Source organism: Colletotrichum higginsianum, chromosome 6 (genome assembly GCF_001672515.1).
Source record: "Colletotrichum higginsianum IMI 349063 chromosome 6, whole genome shotgun sequence".
In the NCBI taxonomy this organism is placed as follows: domain Eukaryota; kingdom Fungi; phylum Ascomycota; class Sordariomycetes; order Glomerellales; family Glomerellaceae; genus Colletotrichum; species Colletotrichum higginsianum.
The window spans coordinates 567,944-583,880 of record NC_030959.1 but is presented as its reverse complement, the minus strand read 5'-3'; the positions used below and the strand labels follow the sequence as shown (position 1 = coordinate 583,880).

Genomic DNA, 15,937 nt, shown 5'->3' with positions numbered 1-15,937 from the left:
GCACATGTTACCCTTCACAAGAACACCGGTGTGAGAACTTGTCAGTCGAGGATGTGCAAGTGCATGTGTAAGAGTTCGCGACGCCTTGTAAGACGGTGAACGGCCATGTCGAATGTGAGAGGATCACCTCGTCAACCGCGCACACCTGACTCGTCACCTTAATCGAGGACCATCATTCCCAGCCAGCAGTGCCTGTACAGTAACTCCAGCAGACACAAAACAGCATGGGTGAATGGCATCCGCGTGACCATCTTACCTCCGCGGAGAAGACGAAATCAGATCCGCTTCCGGGTTTGGAGAAGGCCGGGGGGGCGGGGCGTTGGGAAAAGTTGGGGTTATGCACTCGACGGGAAGATCCAGGGGACCAAAAGATAGCGCGGGGAGGACGAGGAGAGACGCGAGATAGAGGGCGCATGACCGCCCGCAACACTCCACCGCCCATCTCCAAAACGCCCGGCGACGCCGCATACCTACATGCCTACATACATACCGAGGCGGCGGCGGGCGAGACAACGATGGGACTACACTATCTGACAGTGACCGGGCCAAGGGACTAAGATGATACCAGGCACCCCCAAAGACCTTATCTGTCACGCACCGCCTCCCCGCGGCCTATCTCCACCACCATCTGTCTCCCTCCCCCCCCCCCCCTTCCCTTGAACCACGCGCCCTCATAGCGTCGAGGTCTCTGCGGGGGCGAGGCTGCTTGCTTGGGAATGACGTCCGTGGCATGGGGGGTGGGGGGGCTCACAAGTGAGATAGTAGACCCAGGACTGCTTATATAGACTGTGCACGACGCCCGACATCTCGAGAGGATGGTTTCGAAGCGTTGACACCACGCTGCCCTGCTCCCCCTTGCCACCGCCGGCTCAGAGATAAGAAACCAATCCGGCCGGAGAGATAGCAGATAAAGGGAACAAAAAAAGATGGCCTCCGATAACACGCCGTCACCGCCGCCTAACGAGACGAGCGCTCTGCTCCCAAAATCCACCAGCCGGATCTCCATCCCGGGCTTCTTCCGCTCCGCCTCGCTCTTCTCCCTCTCCAAGGCCGACCAGGCCCTCGGCCAGTCCGCACCGTTGGGCGACCGCCTGCCCTACAACGACTACACCACCATCGATTGGCTCCGCGACTTGACCAAAGACTCGTCTCGCGCCCGCCGTCTCCACGCCCGCCCGGGCATCCGCGGCCGGCTGTTGCGCTGGTTCGACCAGAGCCAGGGGTGGATCGCCGCCGCCATCATCGGCCTGCTGACGGCCCTTGTCGCCTTCGTCGTTGACGTCTCCGTGGCGACGGTGAGCGACTGGAAAGAGGGCTACTGCGGGACGAACGCGTTCCTCGACCGGGGGCGGTGCTGCTGGGACGTCGCCGAAACCGACTTGTGTGATGCGTGGAGGCCCTGGGTCGACGGGGAGCAGGAGGGTGGATCGTACGTCGCCGGCTACGCCATCTACGTCCTTTTTGCGCTGCTGTTTGGCGTCGTCGCGGGAAACGTAACGATGACGACGAAGACGTCCCTCCCGGCCGTCGACGCCGACAGCGTGGTCACGACGGGCACCATGGCGGAGGGCAAGACGATGTACATGGCTGCAGGCAGCGGTATCCCCGAGATCAAGACGATTCTCTCGGGGTTCGTGATCCCCCACTTCCTCGACCTCAAGGTGCTGGTCGTTAAGGCCGTCGGTGCCACGTTTGCCGTCTCGACGGGTATGTGTCTGGGAAAGGAGGGCCCCTTTGTGCACATCTCGACCTGCGTCGGCTGGCTGGTAGCCAATTGGTTCCCCAAGTACCGCGACAACCCGCGCAAGATGCGGGAGATGCTGAGCGTGGCGTGCTCGTCTGGTCTGTCTGTGGCATTCGGCGCGCCGATTGGCGGTGTGTTATTCAGCTACGAGGTATGTAGGATATCGTGGATCCAATCGACCGACCGACTGGGTGTGTGGTGTTATTGGTGTTGTTGATGTTGACGATTGGACAGGAAATCAGCACGTACTTCCCACGACGTGTCTTGTGGAAGGCCTTTCTGTGTTCTCTCATTGCGGCCATCGCGCTCAAGGCCTTGAATCCCACGGGGACGGGCAAGCTGGTGCTGTTTGAGACGAACTACGGCGTCGACTACGACCCCGTCCACTACATCGTATTCGCGTTCCTCGGGCTCTGCGGCGGAGTGTTTGGCGGCGTTTTCTGCCAGGCCAATTTCCTCTGGTCGAAACGCTTCCGCAAGTACGACATCGTCAAGAAACACCCCGTCTTCGAGCTGTGCGGCGTCGTCCTCGTCACCGCCCTGCTGCAGTACCCTAACGTCCTCATCCGCGACACGGGCGACGTGTCGCTATCCAAGCTGCTGGTCGACTGCAAAGACCCGACGGGCGAGTGGATCTGCGAGCAGGAGCAGGGCAGCGACAAGACAGCGTACATGCTGCGGCTGGCGGGCGGCGCCGTCATCAAGCTCCTGCTGACCATCATTACCTTTGGGTGCAAAGTCCCCTCGGGTATCATCATCCCCGCGCTGGATGGCGGCGCCCTGTTCGGCCGGCTTATTGGTCAGTTCATCGGGGACATATCGCCCGGCATCTTCGCCATGGTCGGAGCGGCAGCTTTCCTCGCGGGCGTGAGCAGGATGACGGTAAGTCTGGCAGTCATCATGTTCGAGCTGACGGGCGAGGTGACGTATGTGCCGGCCTTCATGTGCGCCATCTTGACGGCCAAGTGGGTTGCGGATGCCATCTCGTCCGAGTCGGTGTACGACCTCTCGCAGCACCTGCTAGGCCACCCATTCCTCGACGCGGAGCAGGCCTATGAAGTCGTCCGCCATCGAGAAGCCACGGCTCGCGAGCTGATCCCACCGCCGGCAACAATGAAGGAGATCACCCTTCGGACGGGACGGGAGTATCGAGTGCGGAAAGACGTGCTTGCAGAGAAGCTGCGGAAGCTCAAGGGCAGAGGGCTGATGGACGCGGGACTCGTGCTGGTTAACGCTTCCGGCCTTCTTTTCGGCTACTGGCCCGAGGTGGAAATAGAGTACGCCTTGCAGATGGAAGACGAGGGCGAGGAGGAGATTGACGTGCGCAGCGAGACCATGACGGAGCTGATTGACCGGACGCCCATCACCGTCAGCGCCGAGGCGCCCATGGAGTATGTTCTGGAGATGTTCGGGAAGCTGGGGCCGAGGTACATCATCATCGTCGAGCCAGAGACCGCCAAGGTGCTGGGCGTCGCGCTCAAAAAGCGGCTGCTAGACTTTTTAGATCGGGTGAAGGAGCATTGATGCATTGACTGGGACTTTTTAGGCGTAAAACTTGAGCGCGGGGTTGTGTTTTCGGGAGTTTTCGTATCTAAGAGAATCTGAATGCGTTCCTCGTTTGCAGTCTGAAAAGAGAGAAACTGGTCAAACTGTCATAGGCGCTGTGTCGGGGCGTGGTCCTACCGTGCCTTGTTCGGTCTATCGTGCCGCGCTTGTCATGATGCCGAATGTAGGGCTGAGTCGGTGACCTTTTCTGACGAATTTGATTGCCCCGGCCATGGTTTTCTTTGGGCCCTTCTCGTGTCCTTCTCGTCCCGCCAAGCTTGCCCCCCCCCCTTCATCAACGCAGTGGAATCGAATACTCGAACGAACGGCTGTAATCGCAAAAAGACGTGAATTCGGCTCTCGATCTCTATGGCCCACGCGGCAAGACCAACCCTCGTTTGCCCTTTTTCTTTTGCCCGGGACCTCGGATACCAGGTTTATGTACACAGACGCGCGCCGCCTCCGGGCTCGTTTCGTCGCCTTCCCACGCACGCTATCCCGCCTCCCTTAGTTGCTTCTCGTACCCTTCTCGGCGCGGAGCTCGTTCATCTTGGCGACGCGCTTCTTGAACTCGTCGTACTGGCACTTCTCGTAGCTGTGACGCTCGTCCTATTTTCAAGGGGATCATTGGTTAGCGAACAACGTGGTCCTTTCGGGTGATGTGATCGGCACGGTCGGAAGAAGATGGACGTCCCGAGACGCGGGATCGGGAAGGAAGACGAACATTGCACTTCCACGGGAGGTACCAGGAGTCGACTCGGCAGCGGTTGAGGGGGATGAGGAGGTGGGCGCAGCTGTCGCGGTAGGCGAGGGGGAGCTTCGCATCCCGCATCTCCTCGCGGGTCGCTTCTGTGAGGGGTTGTCAGCCATTGCGAGGGATTTTCAGTAACAGAGACATAACGAACCCCTTGGTGTCGAGTCTCCGGCCATTTTGACGGCAATTGGGGGTCTGTGATGGGCGAATGAGGCTGTCGTCGATGGGCAATTGGCGTCTGGATCGTGAAATGTCGTCGGAGCTTGCGATTCGACGGTGGAGACTGGTAATTCCCTGGCGGCCTGGTTTGTGAGGCACAGTAGGTGATTGCTTTTTGGCGTTTATGATTGGTCGCGACGAGAGAAGACCCACCCTACGACGATTGTCTCGAGGTGCGCAGCGCAGTGCAGTGCACTCAACTCTCTTCCCTTCATGTTCATTCACTCGAATACTTGAAAACAAGGCTTTCCCTCTTTCTGGTACTGGTATAGTTTTTGCCGTTACTTTTCTTTCCTTTGAAACTACTTTCCTATTGTTCATTTTGCGTTGAATCAATTTTTTTTAGAAAGATTGCCTCGCATACTCTGCAACGATGGCCATCGTATTCCAAGTTTCAAGAGCTTCAACAGCACTAGGACGAAAGTCTGTCAATGTTCCAACTCGAGTGAGTTTGGTATCACTAGACACAAAGCACAAACACGCCTTTCGATTCAAGGCTTGGTTCTACCATACAACTATATACAAATCTAGACATTATCTCCAGACCATATTGCCATTAAGACTAGAGACGGCCGAAGCCGCAAGTGTCCAAGAAGTCATTCGATAAGAGCTCAGCATTACCCAGGTGTTCTAGTCTGGCAACTCGTTTGCTGAATTCCGAATTTGGCTCTACTCTCCATTTACTTATCCCGATAGGAACTCGGTCTCCTAATGTCTTATCATCCCAACCCACATCCGCCTCTTCTCCTCATCGGCACATCGGCGTCTCGGAGACCCAGAAAACAACAGGACCAATCTCTCGCAAGGTCACAACCAACTCCCACCGACCCTGTCCTACCTTTTCCACCTTCCCATTGACGCAGGCCGTTGCGTGGACCGGATACAATAGTTCCTGCCGGACTGCCGGAGCGTGCCAACCGACCTGGGGCCACCGCCGTGTCGACTTGCTCACCTTCCGCTTCCGGCTAACCCATCGGCCCACGCCGCCAGTTTTCACGACTCTCCAGTGCCCTATCAGAGCGACCCGGTCACTCGGCCATTCTGCAGTCTTCAGGCTGTTCTCGTGGAGGCCGTTGCATTCGGCGGGCTTTTTTGGTCAAGCGCACCGTTCCATTCGGACCCCCCCTGTGCGACCACCGGGATCATGTTGCGGCTTCTATCTTCCGCCATCTCTTGGAAAGCTTGTTCCCCCCAGACGCTGCGATATGGGGCGCTTCACATTCGCAACTACGACGTAATGCATGCCCAGTGCATGGCCTATTGAATACTAGACTGCCCAAATCCTTCCGATCATCGCTTCGTCTGCCGTCAGGGAAACCGATACACGCTCTGGACCCATTTCAGTCCGTCCCCTTATAATGGCCGGCCCCTCCGTTTCTCGTCCGGCGGGCTGCTTGTATGCTCGACGAAACTCCCTTGGTCGTGCTGTGCTGTGAAGTCTAGTCTGGTCTCCAAACCAGTGTCTCTGTCGCCATGAAGGTCTCCCTCGCCTTGCTCAGCTGCCTAGCAGCGGCTCAGGCCCATCTGGCTTTCCAGCCCATCCAGCCCCCTCTGAGAGCCGAAGACGACGAGGGGCTTCTTTCCAAACGCGAGGCAGGGTTCTTCGAACAGCTCATCGACCACGATGCCCCGGAACTGGGCACCTTTCAGCAGCGCTACTGGTGGAACGCCACCTACTGGAAGGGACCTGGCTCTCCGGTACAGACATCTCTTGTGGACAAGTTCGACAATCGATAAACTAACCGCCTCTAGATCGTCCTTTTCACCCCAGGCGAAGTTGCTGCCGAGGCGTACAGCGGTTACCTGACCGATCGCGCCCTCACCGGCAACATTGCCAAGGCAATCGGCGGTGCCGTCGTCATGGTCGAGCGTACGAGCATCTGCCACCAAACAGGCTCATGAGGGTGAGACTGACATCGTGCAGACCGCAACTGGGGAACGTCTTTGCCCTACACCCTCCAAGACACCAAGAATCTCCAGCAGCACACCATGACGAACGCCGTCCTCGACTTTGTCAACCTCGCCCGCAACCTCGAACTGCCTTTCGACACCAACAGCAGCAGCAACGCGCCCCAAGCTGTAAGTTCCCGCCCGCTCCGATAACGTGACGAATCCGGAAGAGCTCATTGTCTCTGTTAGCCCTGGGTTTACACCGGCGGCTCCTACTCGGGCGTTCTGGCCGCCGCCATCGCCAAGCTGGCCCCGGGAACCCTCTGGGCATACCACTCCAGCAGCGGCCCCGTCGAGGCCACCTATGACTACTGGAGCTACTTCCTCCCGATCCAGAAGGGCATGCCTCAGAACTGCAGCCGCGACTTCGAGCGCATCATCGACCACGTCGACAACGTCCTGGTAACCGGCACCGACGACGAGGTCTACGCCCTGAAGAAGAAGTTCGGCCTGCAAGACGTCGCCCACAAGGACGACTTTGCCTCGTGAGTCTACGCGTGTTTGAGTGCAAAAATAGTAGTGGGGGACCCCGGCTGATCAAGACGCAGCGCCCTCGTCGGCCCCCTGGGCTACTGGCAGTCCATCCAGCTGTACTCGGGCTACTCCGCCTTCTACGCAATGTGCGACGCCGTCGAGGGCGCCACCGGCAACTTCACGGCCCCCAACGAGAACGGCGCCGGTCTCCCCAAGGCCCTCGACAACTATGCCAAGTGGTGGAGCTCCGAGTACCTTCCGGGCAGTAAGAACACACGATCCGCATCTTACCTGGTAACCGTTCAAGAAACTCACCGTGGACATAGCCTGCGCATCGTACGGCGTGGCGGAGTGGCAGGACCCCTCGAACGTGGCCTGTTTCGATAGCTACAACGAGACGAGCCCCATCTACACCGACTGGACCGCCGACAACCAGTTCGGCCGCACCTGGTACTGGATGTTGTGCAACGAGCCGTTCTTCTACTGGCAGACGTAAGTCGATAGGTGGTCCGCAATCTCAAATAACCCAGCCCTGACAGTATCACAGCGGTGCTCCCGAAGACCGCCCGTCCATCGTCTCGCGCTTCGTCACTCCCGAGTACTACCAGCGCCAGTGCGATCTCTTCTTTCCCAAGCAGGGGAAATTCACCTACGCCTCCAACAGCGGCAAGACCGTAGAGGACCTGAACAAGGCCACCGGCGGATGGCACTTCACCAACACCACTCGTCTGATCTGGTCGAATGGGTGAGTTGCTTTTATTCCCTCGCTCAACATACCTGGATAGCGCAGGCGTCACACGCACGGCGTCCCCGATTTCAAACGAGTTGCTAAAACGTGGATAGTGAATTCGACCCCTGGCGCTCCTCCTCCGTGTCGAGCGAGCTCCGTCCCGGCGGCCCCCTCAAGTCCCGCCCCGGTGCCCCCGTCCACCTCATCCCCGGCTCGCGCCACTGCAACGACCTGCTCGTCAGGAACGGCGACGTCAACGCGGACGTGAAGGCTGTCATCACTGCCGAGATCGACCAGATCAAGACCTGGGTCGACGAGTTCTACGGCGGCAAGGGGAAGTGCAAGCGCCGCGTGCCGGAGTCGTCCGATCTTCTATAAGAGTCGGGTGTTGCTGTCGATCCCCGTGAACGTCCATAGACTCGTCCATAGACTCATCGACAAACTTGATTTATACTTTACGGACCGAATCTCAACTACACTTGTGACCCTGTCTTCGCTAGTCACTACTGCCCGCCTACGGCGATACGGTGTGTCTGCAATCGCCACGGGGACTGTATCTTATCATGGAGGCGACGATGGAATCGGCTCTTTGCAATTTAACGATGTCTAGACTCACAAATCGTAGGAGCTGAGTGGTGTCCGCATGACTTAACACAATGCAAGGAGACAATGTCACGCAGCCATTTTGGCTAATGGTTAGAATCTTACACGCTGGACGCCAAAAAAAATGACGAACAGTCATCGTGCATAAAAACAACCAAGCCAGCATATGAATCATTAAAGCCATAAAAAAATCTCATAAGTCTACAGATCTAGGTTCTATAGCATGCCTGATACACCCTGCCAGCTTCAGCAGGTGATCCATCTATAACTGGGCAACGTGGCGGGCAGTCCATTATACGTCAGGGTCTCCCAACGCTGGAGAAACTCTACCAAGGCAGATCGGTGCCGTCGTAGTTCTTGAATGTGCCGCTCGACTCCCTGTTGGCCTTGTCAATGGCAGCCACCAATCCGTCGACGCTCTGCTTCACGGTGATGGCACCGAGCGTCTTCAGGTCGACGCCCGAGCTCTCCGACAACCCCGACGCCATGTCCGTCTCCACCAGGCCCGGGTGGAACACGACGGCCGTCAGCCAGGTCTCCTCGAAGTGCAGCCTCCGCACGAACCAGTGGAGCGCGGCCTTGCTGGCGCCGTACGGGCTGAGCGCCGGCAGCTGCGCGACCCCCTCCGCCGCCCCGTTGCTCCCGAGGAGCGACGAGATGCCGACGAAGATGGGGTTCTTGGATGCGCTGGCCTTGAGCAGCGGCGCCGCGGCGTCGAAGAGGATCAGCGGCGCGACGGAGTTGATAGCGAAGTGGTCCAGGGCGGACTTGAAGTCGACCTTGGAGACGCTGGCCGGGGTGTGGGAGATGCCGGCGTTGGCGATGACGACGTCGAGGGCGGCGATGCCGTGCTCCTTCTGGATGGTCTCGACGGCGGCGGCCGGGTCGGACTCGACGGACGAGTCGATCTTGACGACGATGAGCTTGGAGCCCTCGCCCTTGGGGAGGTCCGCGAGGGCCTTGGAGGAGGCGTTTGACGGGTCGCGGACGCCGGCGATGATTGTCGTGGAGGGGCGCTGGAGCAGGAGGGACACGAAGCCGTGGCCGATTCCGCGGTTGGCGCCGGTGATGAGGTACGTGAGGCCGGAAGACATTGCGAAGCAGTGGGCTAAATGGTCAAAGGTCTAACTGAGGGTTCTTGAGTCGTCGATTGCGACGCTGTGATGAAGATTGCTGGTGATTGGTAAGATGGAGAAAGCTGTTGATACTGAGTCTGATCATTCCACGATCTGGAAGAGCGGGCAGCAGCATCTTATATATAATGATACGATGCCATGGTTGATTGAACCGGTCACCACTGACTGTCGACTCTGCTGGACACAGAGAGATGGGCTGGTACTCCGTCGGCGCCATAGCAGCAGCAAATGGACATAATGGTTGTCCGTCGCCGAAAAGTGGGCGGCGTGCCCGAGGACACCGAGGAGCCAGATTGGTAAGCGGCCTCCGTCTCTACTCTTTCAACCATAGCGCACGCGTCAAAGCATGGACTCTGGCCAGCTTGTGGCGGTTACCGCGAGAAGCAGCACATGATGCACCGTCAGACAGTCTCCCAGATCACTCATCTGAAAAGATGCAGTCCCCACAACGATACGCGTATGTGACGATGACGAGGAAAACGGTGCCTTGTCGGCATAAGAGGAGACATCCGAGAGGGCTCGCAAACTAATCCGGAATTCCGTGATGGATCTCACCCACAGCTCCGTCTGAGACCGGTTCGATTTTCAAGATTCGGTCTAGCACGTTGAACTGCCGTAACCCGTCTAGCGCGGTGTGAAACTCAAGCTTGGGTTCAAGTTATGGCTGACGCCGCACGCGATATCACACCATTTGCAGAACCAATCGTGAAAAGGACGTCCCAAATAAGATGGATAGTAGTGTATCCGAGTCTGTATTCTCAGTACACACACCTCTCTATGTACTGGGATACTTGCACAAACACCCCCCGTCTTCTCCCTGTGAACAAGCCGGCGTGTTGGGATGAACCTCCATTCCTGACTTTTAGCAGTGTCGTTGGATTTAAGCCACAAAGCTTTCTGAGGCTACGAGCTTACACAGAAACCTAGTGAGCCTCTGCGCTTGGCATCGCACATGGGGCATACCACCCCCCCTTCCCCCCCACCTGCCGTCTCCGAGAGAAGATGATGGTAGTAGAGTTTAGACCATTTAGTCAGCGCCAGTGGAAGAATCAAAGACAAACAGGTTTATTGACAGCGCAACTATAGAGCGTGTTGTTTGTGAAGATCATTTGTCAGCCTCGATGTCTCGGAGCCGGTTTCGTAGACATTTATGTTTAGTGATCGCGACCCCGACTGTTCACTAATCTGCACGGCCCGAGGCGGGGATTGCGTGCTCTCCCCCTCTGCCTTCAGGGCTAGAGAGCCTCGAAGGATTGGCTATCTTTTCAACTGAAGGTGGAATGATTGAATGTCTGTAGACGTTTTGCAGTAGGCAGTCCTGTGCAGAATTATTCAGCACGGGGCAAAGATCACCCACGTTTCGGCCAGGTGGTGATAATCAATAAATCGCGGGCTACTCTGGAGCATTGAGGCTCACTCCATTCGGAACATCCACAACTTGGCTTCCCGGGTCTTGGCTAGCAGTGTGAGTTGGCTGGACGGGGAAGCATCCTACCTCCGGAGTCGGCACCGTACGATTGTCGGCCCCACTCGGCGCCGGTTCGACGGCCAGCAAAATCCGTCTGGTCACAAATTGTGTGATGCATATCTGCTGCAACTGAGTCACTGCTCCAACAGTTGAAAGATGTTACTAAGTTGCAGCTCGCTGTGAGGTGGCGCTGCACAGACTGTTCGCCTGGCTGGATTAATCAGTCCCGCCCGACTAGATATGTGTTGCTGGCCTGCTCATTGTCGTAACGTCTTCGTCAACCATCGTTCCCTGCTCTAGTCGGATGATGGGAATTGATACTACATCGTTTTATAATGCTAACTCCCTATTGCCTTACTAACTTATAGATAATTGCAACTCTCTTAGGAGCTCTATACTTTTAAAGAAGTCCTGCGACAGCAGTAGATTAAGTCACTGTCTATGTGTTACAAGTAAGACAGCAGGCGAGTATGCACGACAGCATTCACAGTCACGAGCAGTTTGTGTAATATGGTTTGGTATTGGAGGGCGTGAGTCAGCAACCAATCAATCCCCGATAGTCTAGTGGTGAGGATATCTGCTTGTCATTGTGTGAACAACAACTCGCAGGGGACCGGGGTTCAATTCCCCGTCGAGGAGATTTTCTTTTGCAGTTTCTCTTGATCTTTGACCAGTTTCTTTTGCCCCTCCACCTTCACTCAATCCTTGTTGAACTACAACCATTGCAATCCACCACATCATTCAGTTAATTCCCCGATAGTCTAGTGGTGAGGATATCTGCTTGTCATTGCAATGCAACGATTCGCAGGGGACCGGGGTTCAATTCCCCGTCGAGGAGACATTTCGTTCTATTTTTGCACGTTGAGCATTATAGTGACGGGACAAAATTCAAGTTGTCCTACACCTTGCATGCGCAGGCCTCCTGCAAATGGTAGTATATGTACTACTGACAAGTAGATAAACTTACTGTATTGTCTTGTATCAACAACGCCTACTGCCTCCGCTTTAAGGCAGGCTGTGTAGAAATGTTGATCTTTTATAGCCTTCATTGAACAAACGGCGGCTTACTCCTATAACATCATCTACTTGGTCCGACTTCGCTTCTCGTTTCTATTTCGAAGATACTTCGAACCTCTTGCGACCTGTGAGAACAACAGACAGCCCTTGCAACATGATCACCTGGATCGGAAACATCAACTTTGTCAGCGCTCTCCTTCTACACAGTTGCCTGACCGTCCTCATTAAAGAAGCCATCAACTTGGTTTCCGTCGTGCTCTTCCTCGCTCCATTCAGGTGTTTTGAACAACCGAAACCGCCTATCGCCGCGGGCTCACTCATTCTCGACGACTACACCTACGTCCTCTCCAACGACAACGATAGCGACTTGGCGGAGCTTTACTTCACCAGATGAGTCTGTCCGTACAGGTGAGGTGTTCTGATAATGACCACCAGATATTGGCGGATATTATTTTGAGGCTAGTCATTGCCTGCAACAACTCTCACCATTTATTTGTCTTTGCGAATCTGAGAACCACTCAACTTTCCAAAGATCTGGCGGGCACATTCAGGGTAATATAATAGACCGGATCGGTTGATCGTGGGCTGCCGGGCTCCAGTCCACTTCCCCTTTAGACTTCCCGAACTTCGAGGGCCAGCCTCTTGTACCGCCTATCAAGTTGTGATAGGACAGTCATCACTATCCTTCTGTGTTCCCCATCGCCAGAAAGTGAGAGTGTCCTTGACTCCTCGTCGCCAACCTGAGTAGCCCGATCTCTTCCCCCACCGGGTCCGCCGCCCCGCCAGCTAGTTTGCAAACGTGGCATCGGTTCCGTGGTCACCGTGGCTCAAGAAGACCTGGAAGCGGGTAGGTGTTCCGAAGATGGTCGGCGGACATAGCTCAGTTGGGAGAGCGTCAGACTGAAGCGGGTTCCCTGTGGAACTTGAGAAACTTCATTCAATCAATCTGAAGGTCGTGTGTTCAATCCACACTGGCCGCATCTTCACTTTTTACAATTCGCTTTTTTTCTCACTCCATATTAAACCGTCTGTTCTATCTACTACCATCGATTTTAAAGTCAAAAGTTTGTGGGTACTGACTGACAGACTGACTGGTTGGTTTATTCGATTGGTTGTGTGCGTGAAGTAAGGATTTATTCAGTAAGCTTGTTCGGTTGTTTGTTGTACGTGTGAGTAAGTGAGTCTGTCTGTCTGCCTGTCTCTCTCTGTCTGCCCAACTCGTTGGTACGTTTGTATCCGTGTAGCAAGCACTTCAATTAAATTTTGGCAGGTAACGTCCAGGAAAGCAAGATGCAGGCAGACAGAGAAAACATTGATCGATCGGGACGGCATCTCTGAATCGAGCAAGCTTCTTTTCCCCAGACGACGTAAGCATACTTACTGATGAGATTGCCGAGCAAAAAAATAACGAAGCAACAAACTTAAACCGTCGCCTTTCTCGGAAGACAAACATCGCTGCATCAGGTGTGTGTGTATGTATGTATGTATGTATGTATGTATGTATGTATGTATGTATGTATTTATGTCTGTCTGCCTGTCTGTCTGCTGGCCTTTTAAAAACATTGCCTATGGTCCAAAGACTCCAGACTGACTCTTTGCATTAAAAGATTCCTGCTCGTTCGCGTAATCCTCTCTTCGCTTCACTCCGTCGTTTATTCTCAACCGATCTGTTGTCCCCTTTCTGAGTTGGCAGCATCTCGGCACAGCGAGGATCCTCTTGCCCGTGAACTCTCTCCAGTCCACCCGAAACGGAAGATACTTATTCGCGTACTCCCCCTCGTCATCGTCCATCTCTATGATGTTAATTTGAAACACCTCAGGATCCGGATCATCTGCGGGGACCAAATGTTCGAAAGTGACACCATAATAGTCAATTTGGCTGCAGGTAGTTGCAAAATTGGCCACAGTTAGCCAGCCATCTTCAAGTGAAAAGCAGCCTGAGGTCACACCTCTTGCCATGTCGAAGGAGGGGCCCAGTGTCATGTTTTGTAACTCACTTTAACGGTCTTGCTTCCCTGACCCAGCCTAAATATTCATCACGCACAATGATGTCGTTTGGAACGTTGGGGCGAACCTCGTGGCCATAAATTGTTCGGTACGCCAGTCTTGCTAGCAATGGCCCAGCCGGCTGCGGGAATGACGTTGGGATCTCACTGACATGCCACGGTGCTTCTGGAAAGAGCTTCTGGACGGACACCAGCGGGCCCTCGATTTGGATGCGGAGTGGCTTGTTCAGGGGCGGCGGATGAAGGGGATGGGCCGGCGAGCGCATACAGGGCGGGATGTAAAGCTCAGGCGCCATGATGGAGGTTTCGACAGGGAGGGCTGATGATGTAAGATGCGACAGCTGAGGACACCGTCAGGCGGGTTTGTTGAAAAACAACGCTTTAATAGGATGTAGATTAGGTTATCAGCTTTATGGGCGTTGGATGTTCGGATTGAAACTGCCCGCCCAACATTGATTGGTCCTCGACGGCTTCGCCTTGATTGCCTCTCTCTGAGTCCTTGACCACTGACGCGCGTCAAATCCAAGCTGCATGGTAATCAATCATATTCAGCACCATGAACATAAAAGGCCGCTTAGCATTATAATCTTTTCGATTGAACATACAAGCAGCTCAGCCAGCCCGCTTCCTCGGCCGAATAATTGATGTTTAAAGCACCAGATCCATCAAGTCATACTCAACAAAGTCTTCCCAGGCTGTCCGGGGCATCTCTTCCTGCCTGAATTCTCGATCAAGCTGATAATCGACAAACAGGTTTGCAAGGTGTTGAACAGTTGAGCAAATCGTTGACAGCGGACATAGCACCGGGCTCATCTCAAGCAATCGCACGACATACTCAGTTATTAAGGATCAAAAGTTCTGACTGCCGCCATTGAACCGGTGAAACACACGTAGTGATCTACATCAGGTCATTCTTGAGACTTTTTGAGGTTGAGGACTCGATTGTAAAATTGACGGCACCTTTGAAGAGGCGCTGGTTGCGAAGTTTGAAACCGTAGGCAGCATAGTCTGCATAGATCTCTAGGCCGACGAAGTGTTAGTCCAATGATTGGAGTATTTGATCTTTGATGTGTTGAGAGACAGAGTCATCGTTGTTAAAACTCTTACTGCACAATGGGAACTTGTCACCCTTTTGTTTCTAGACATTGTTCTCAGTGCCAGCGACATTCTTGATCGGGACATGCACTTTTTCCACCCAAGACAGGACCTCCGTTGTCGAGACCCAAATGCCATTTGTACTACGCAAGTCTTCTGCGATAGACGTAAGGCCTCCATCGTCTGAGGGACCACCAGGTTGAGGGTAGACAGGACGGAAATGAAAGCGGCGGAGGTGTGCTGCCGTCATGTCGAGATTGCTGTAGGGCTTACGGGCAACACACTGCTGACAATTGGACAGTGGCCTGGTCGTTCGCACTGGTACATACAGCTATCTGTACCCCTCTTATGGCAGACGAATCTGTTGATAGCCCTTGTTTGCCTTACGAGAAATTGATGCGGAGGCAGTGTTGCTAACCGGAGGAGATTGAGATATTCGTCTGCCGTAATACGGGAACAGCTTTTTGATGCTGAAAACTGTTACTGATGGTATGCATGTTCCGCAAAAGTGTTTTGTTTGAGAACGTGTCCGTCTCAAGGTTCGTTCATGCCAAGGGTCGACCGGAATTGCGTCCCAAGGCTGGTATGTGTCAACGGCTTTGATCGAACTGGCGACGGCAAAATCAACCTCGTTGTCATCTTGGCCTTATGTCTTCAAATTCTACTGAAGGCGTGTAAGGGAGCTTAGACCAATCAGGTGAGAACTCAAGGGGGTTGGGCAGAATGCGGGTGCCCCGATCAGTTATTTCAAGAAACCTGTCCCCTGGGAGGGAATCAGTTCTTCCCTCAGTTAGTTGATTGAGTGGACTATGCTTTGGAACTGGATCAGTTTCGAATGGCGTGGCAATTTCTTGCTTCAGCATTGATGAAAGTGACGGTAAAGGGGCCACAACTTCCGGTGCCTTCGCGCTCTTCCTCTCCCTTGCCACAATTTTACCGGCGTCAGGCTTACGTCGTGATCTGGGTGCGGGGGTGGAATCGTGGTATTTTCTCCCGTGCTTCAGAAGTGCCTGCGCCGACGCAAAAGGCGGGTAATGGCAGCCTGAGAAGGTGCACGAGAACCGTCGGACGTGGGAAACCTCATGTTCGTGGAGGAGGTTTTCGGATTCGAATCCTATCGTGGCCTGGTGGCAGGACTTTACTCGGCATGTGAACGCCGAGTTGCCAACCTGGCTTCTGAATAGCTTGATATCATC

The 15,937-nt window shown here is 54.7% G+C and overlaps 6 protein-coding genes across 6 annotated transcripts; 3 read left to right on the top strand and 3 right to left on the bottom strand.

Moving 5' to 3' along the window:
* Positions 1-926: 926 nt before the first annotated feature.
* CH63R_08587 (Chloride channel protein) lies at positions 927-3,268 on the top strand (the record flags this gene model as incomplete). The annotated part of the gene is made up of 2 exons (XM_018303561.1): positions 927-1,895; positions 1,979-3,268. 2 exons carry the CDS (start codon positions 927-929, stop codon positions 3,266-3,268), a joined length of 2,259 nt encoding a protein of 752 aa, XP_018155584.1.
* Positions 3,269-3,796: 528 nt separating this feature from the next.
* On the bottom strand, positions 3,797-4,219 carry CH63R_08586 (NADH-ubiquinone oxidoreductase B18 subunit; the record flags this gene model as incomplete). Its single annotated transcript, XM_018303560.1, has 3 exons — positions 3,797-3,898; positions 4,014-4,138; positions 4,195-4,219. The coding sequence occupies 3 exons, from the start codon at positions 4,217-4,219 to the stop codon at positions 3,797-3,799; spliced, it is 252 nt and encodes an 83-aa protein (XP_018155583.1).
* Positions 4,220-5,735: 1,516 nt separating this feature from the next.
* On the top strand, positions 5,736-7,794 carry CH63R_08585 (Serine carboxypeptidase S28; the record flags this gene model as incomplete). The annotated part of the gene is made up of 8 exons (XM_018303559.1): positions 5,736-5,960; positions 6,015-6,132; positions 6,187-6,341; positions 6,402-6,697; positions 6,761-6,951; positions 7,013-7,178; positions 7,234-7,431; positions 7,530-7,794. The coding sequence occupies 8 exons, from the start codon at positions 5,736-5,738 to the stop codon at positions 7,792-7,794; spliced, it is 1,614 nt and encodes a 537-aa protein (XP_018155582.1).
* Positions 7,795-8,345: 551 nt separating this feature from the next.
* On the bottom strand, positions 8,346-9,113 carry CH63R_08584 (Short-chain dehydrogenase; the record flags this gene model as incomplete). The annotated part of the gene is made up of 1 exon (XM_018303558.1): positions 8,346-9,113. The coding sequence occupies one exon, from the start codon at positions 9,111-9,113 to the stop codon at positions 8,346-8,348; it is 768 nt and encodes a 255-aa protein (XP_018155581.1).
* A 2,681-nt stretch (positions 9,114-11,794) lies between these two features.
* CH63R_08583 (uncharacterized protein) lies at positions 11,795-12,034 on the top strand (the record flags this gene model as incomplete). The annotated part of the gene is made up of 1 exon (XM_018303557.1): positions 11,795-12,034. The coding sequence occupies one exon, from the start codon at positions 11,795-11,797 to the stop codon at positions 12,032-12,034; it is 240 nt and encodes a 79-aa protein (XP_018155580.1).
* Positions 12,035-13,206: 1,172 nt separating this feature from the next.
* Positions 13,207-13,942, bottom strand: CH63R_08582 (uncharacterized protein; the record flags this gene model as incomplete). Its single annotated transcript, XM_018303556.1, has 2 exons — positions 13,207-13,519; positions 13,638-13,942. 2 exons carry the CDS (start codon positions 13,940-13,942, stop codon positions 13,207-13,209), a joined length of 618 nt encoding a protein of 205 aa, XP_018155579.1.
* Positions 13,943-15,937: the final 1,995 nt, after the last annotated feature.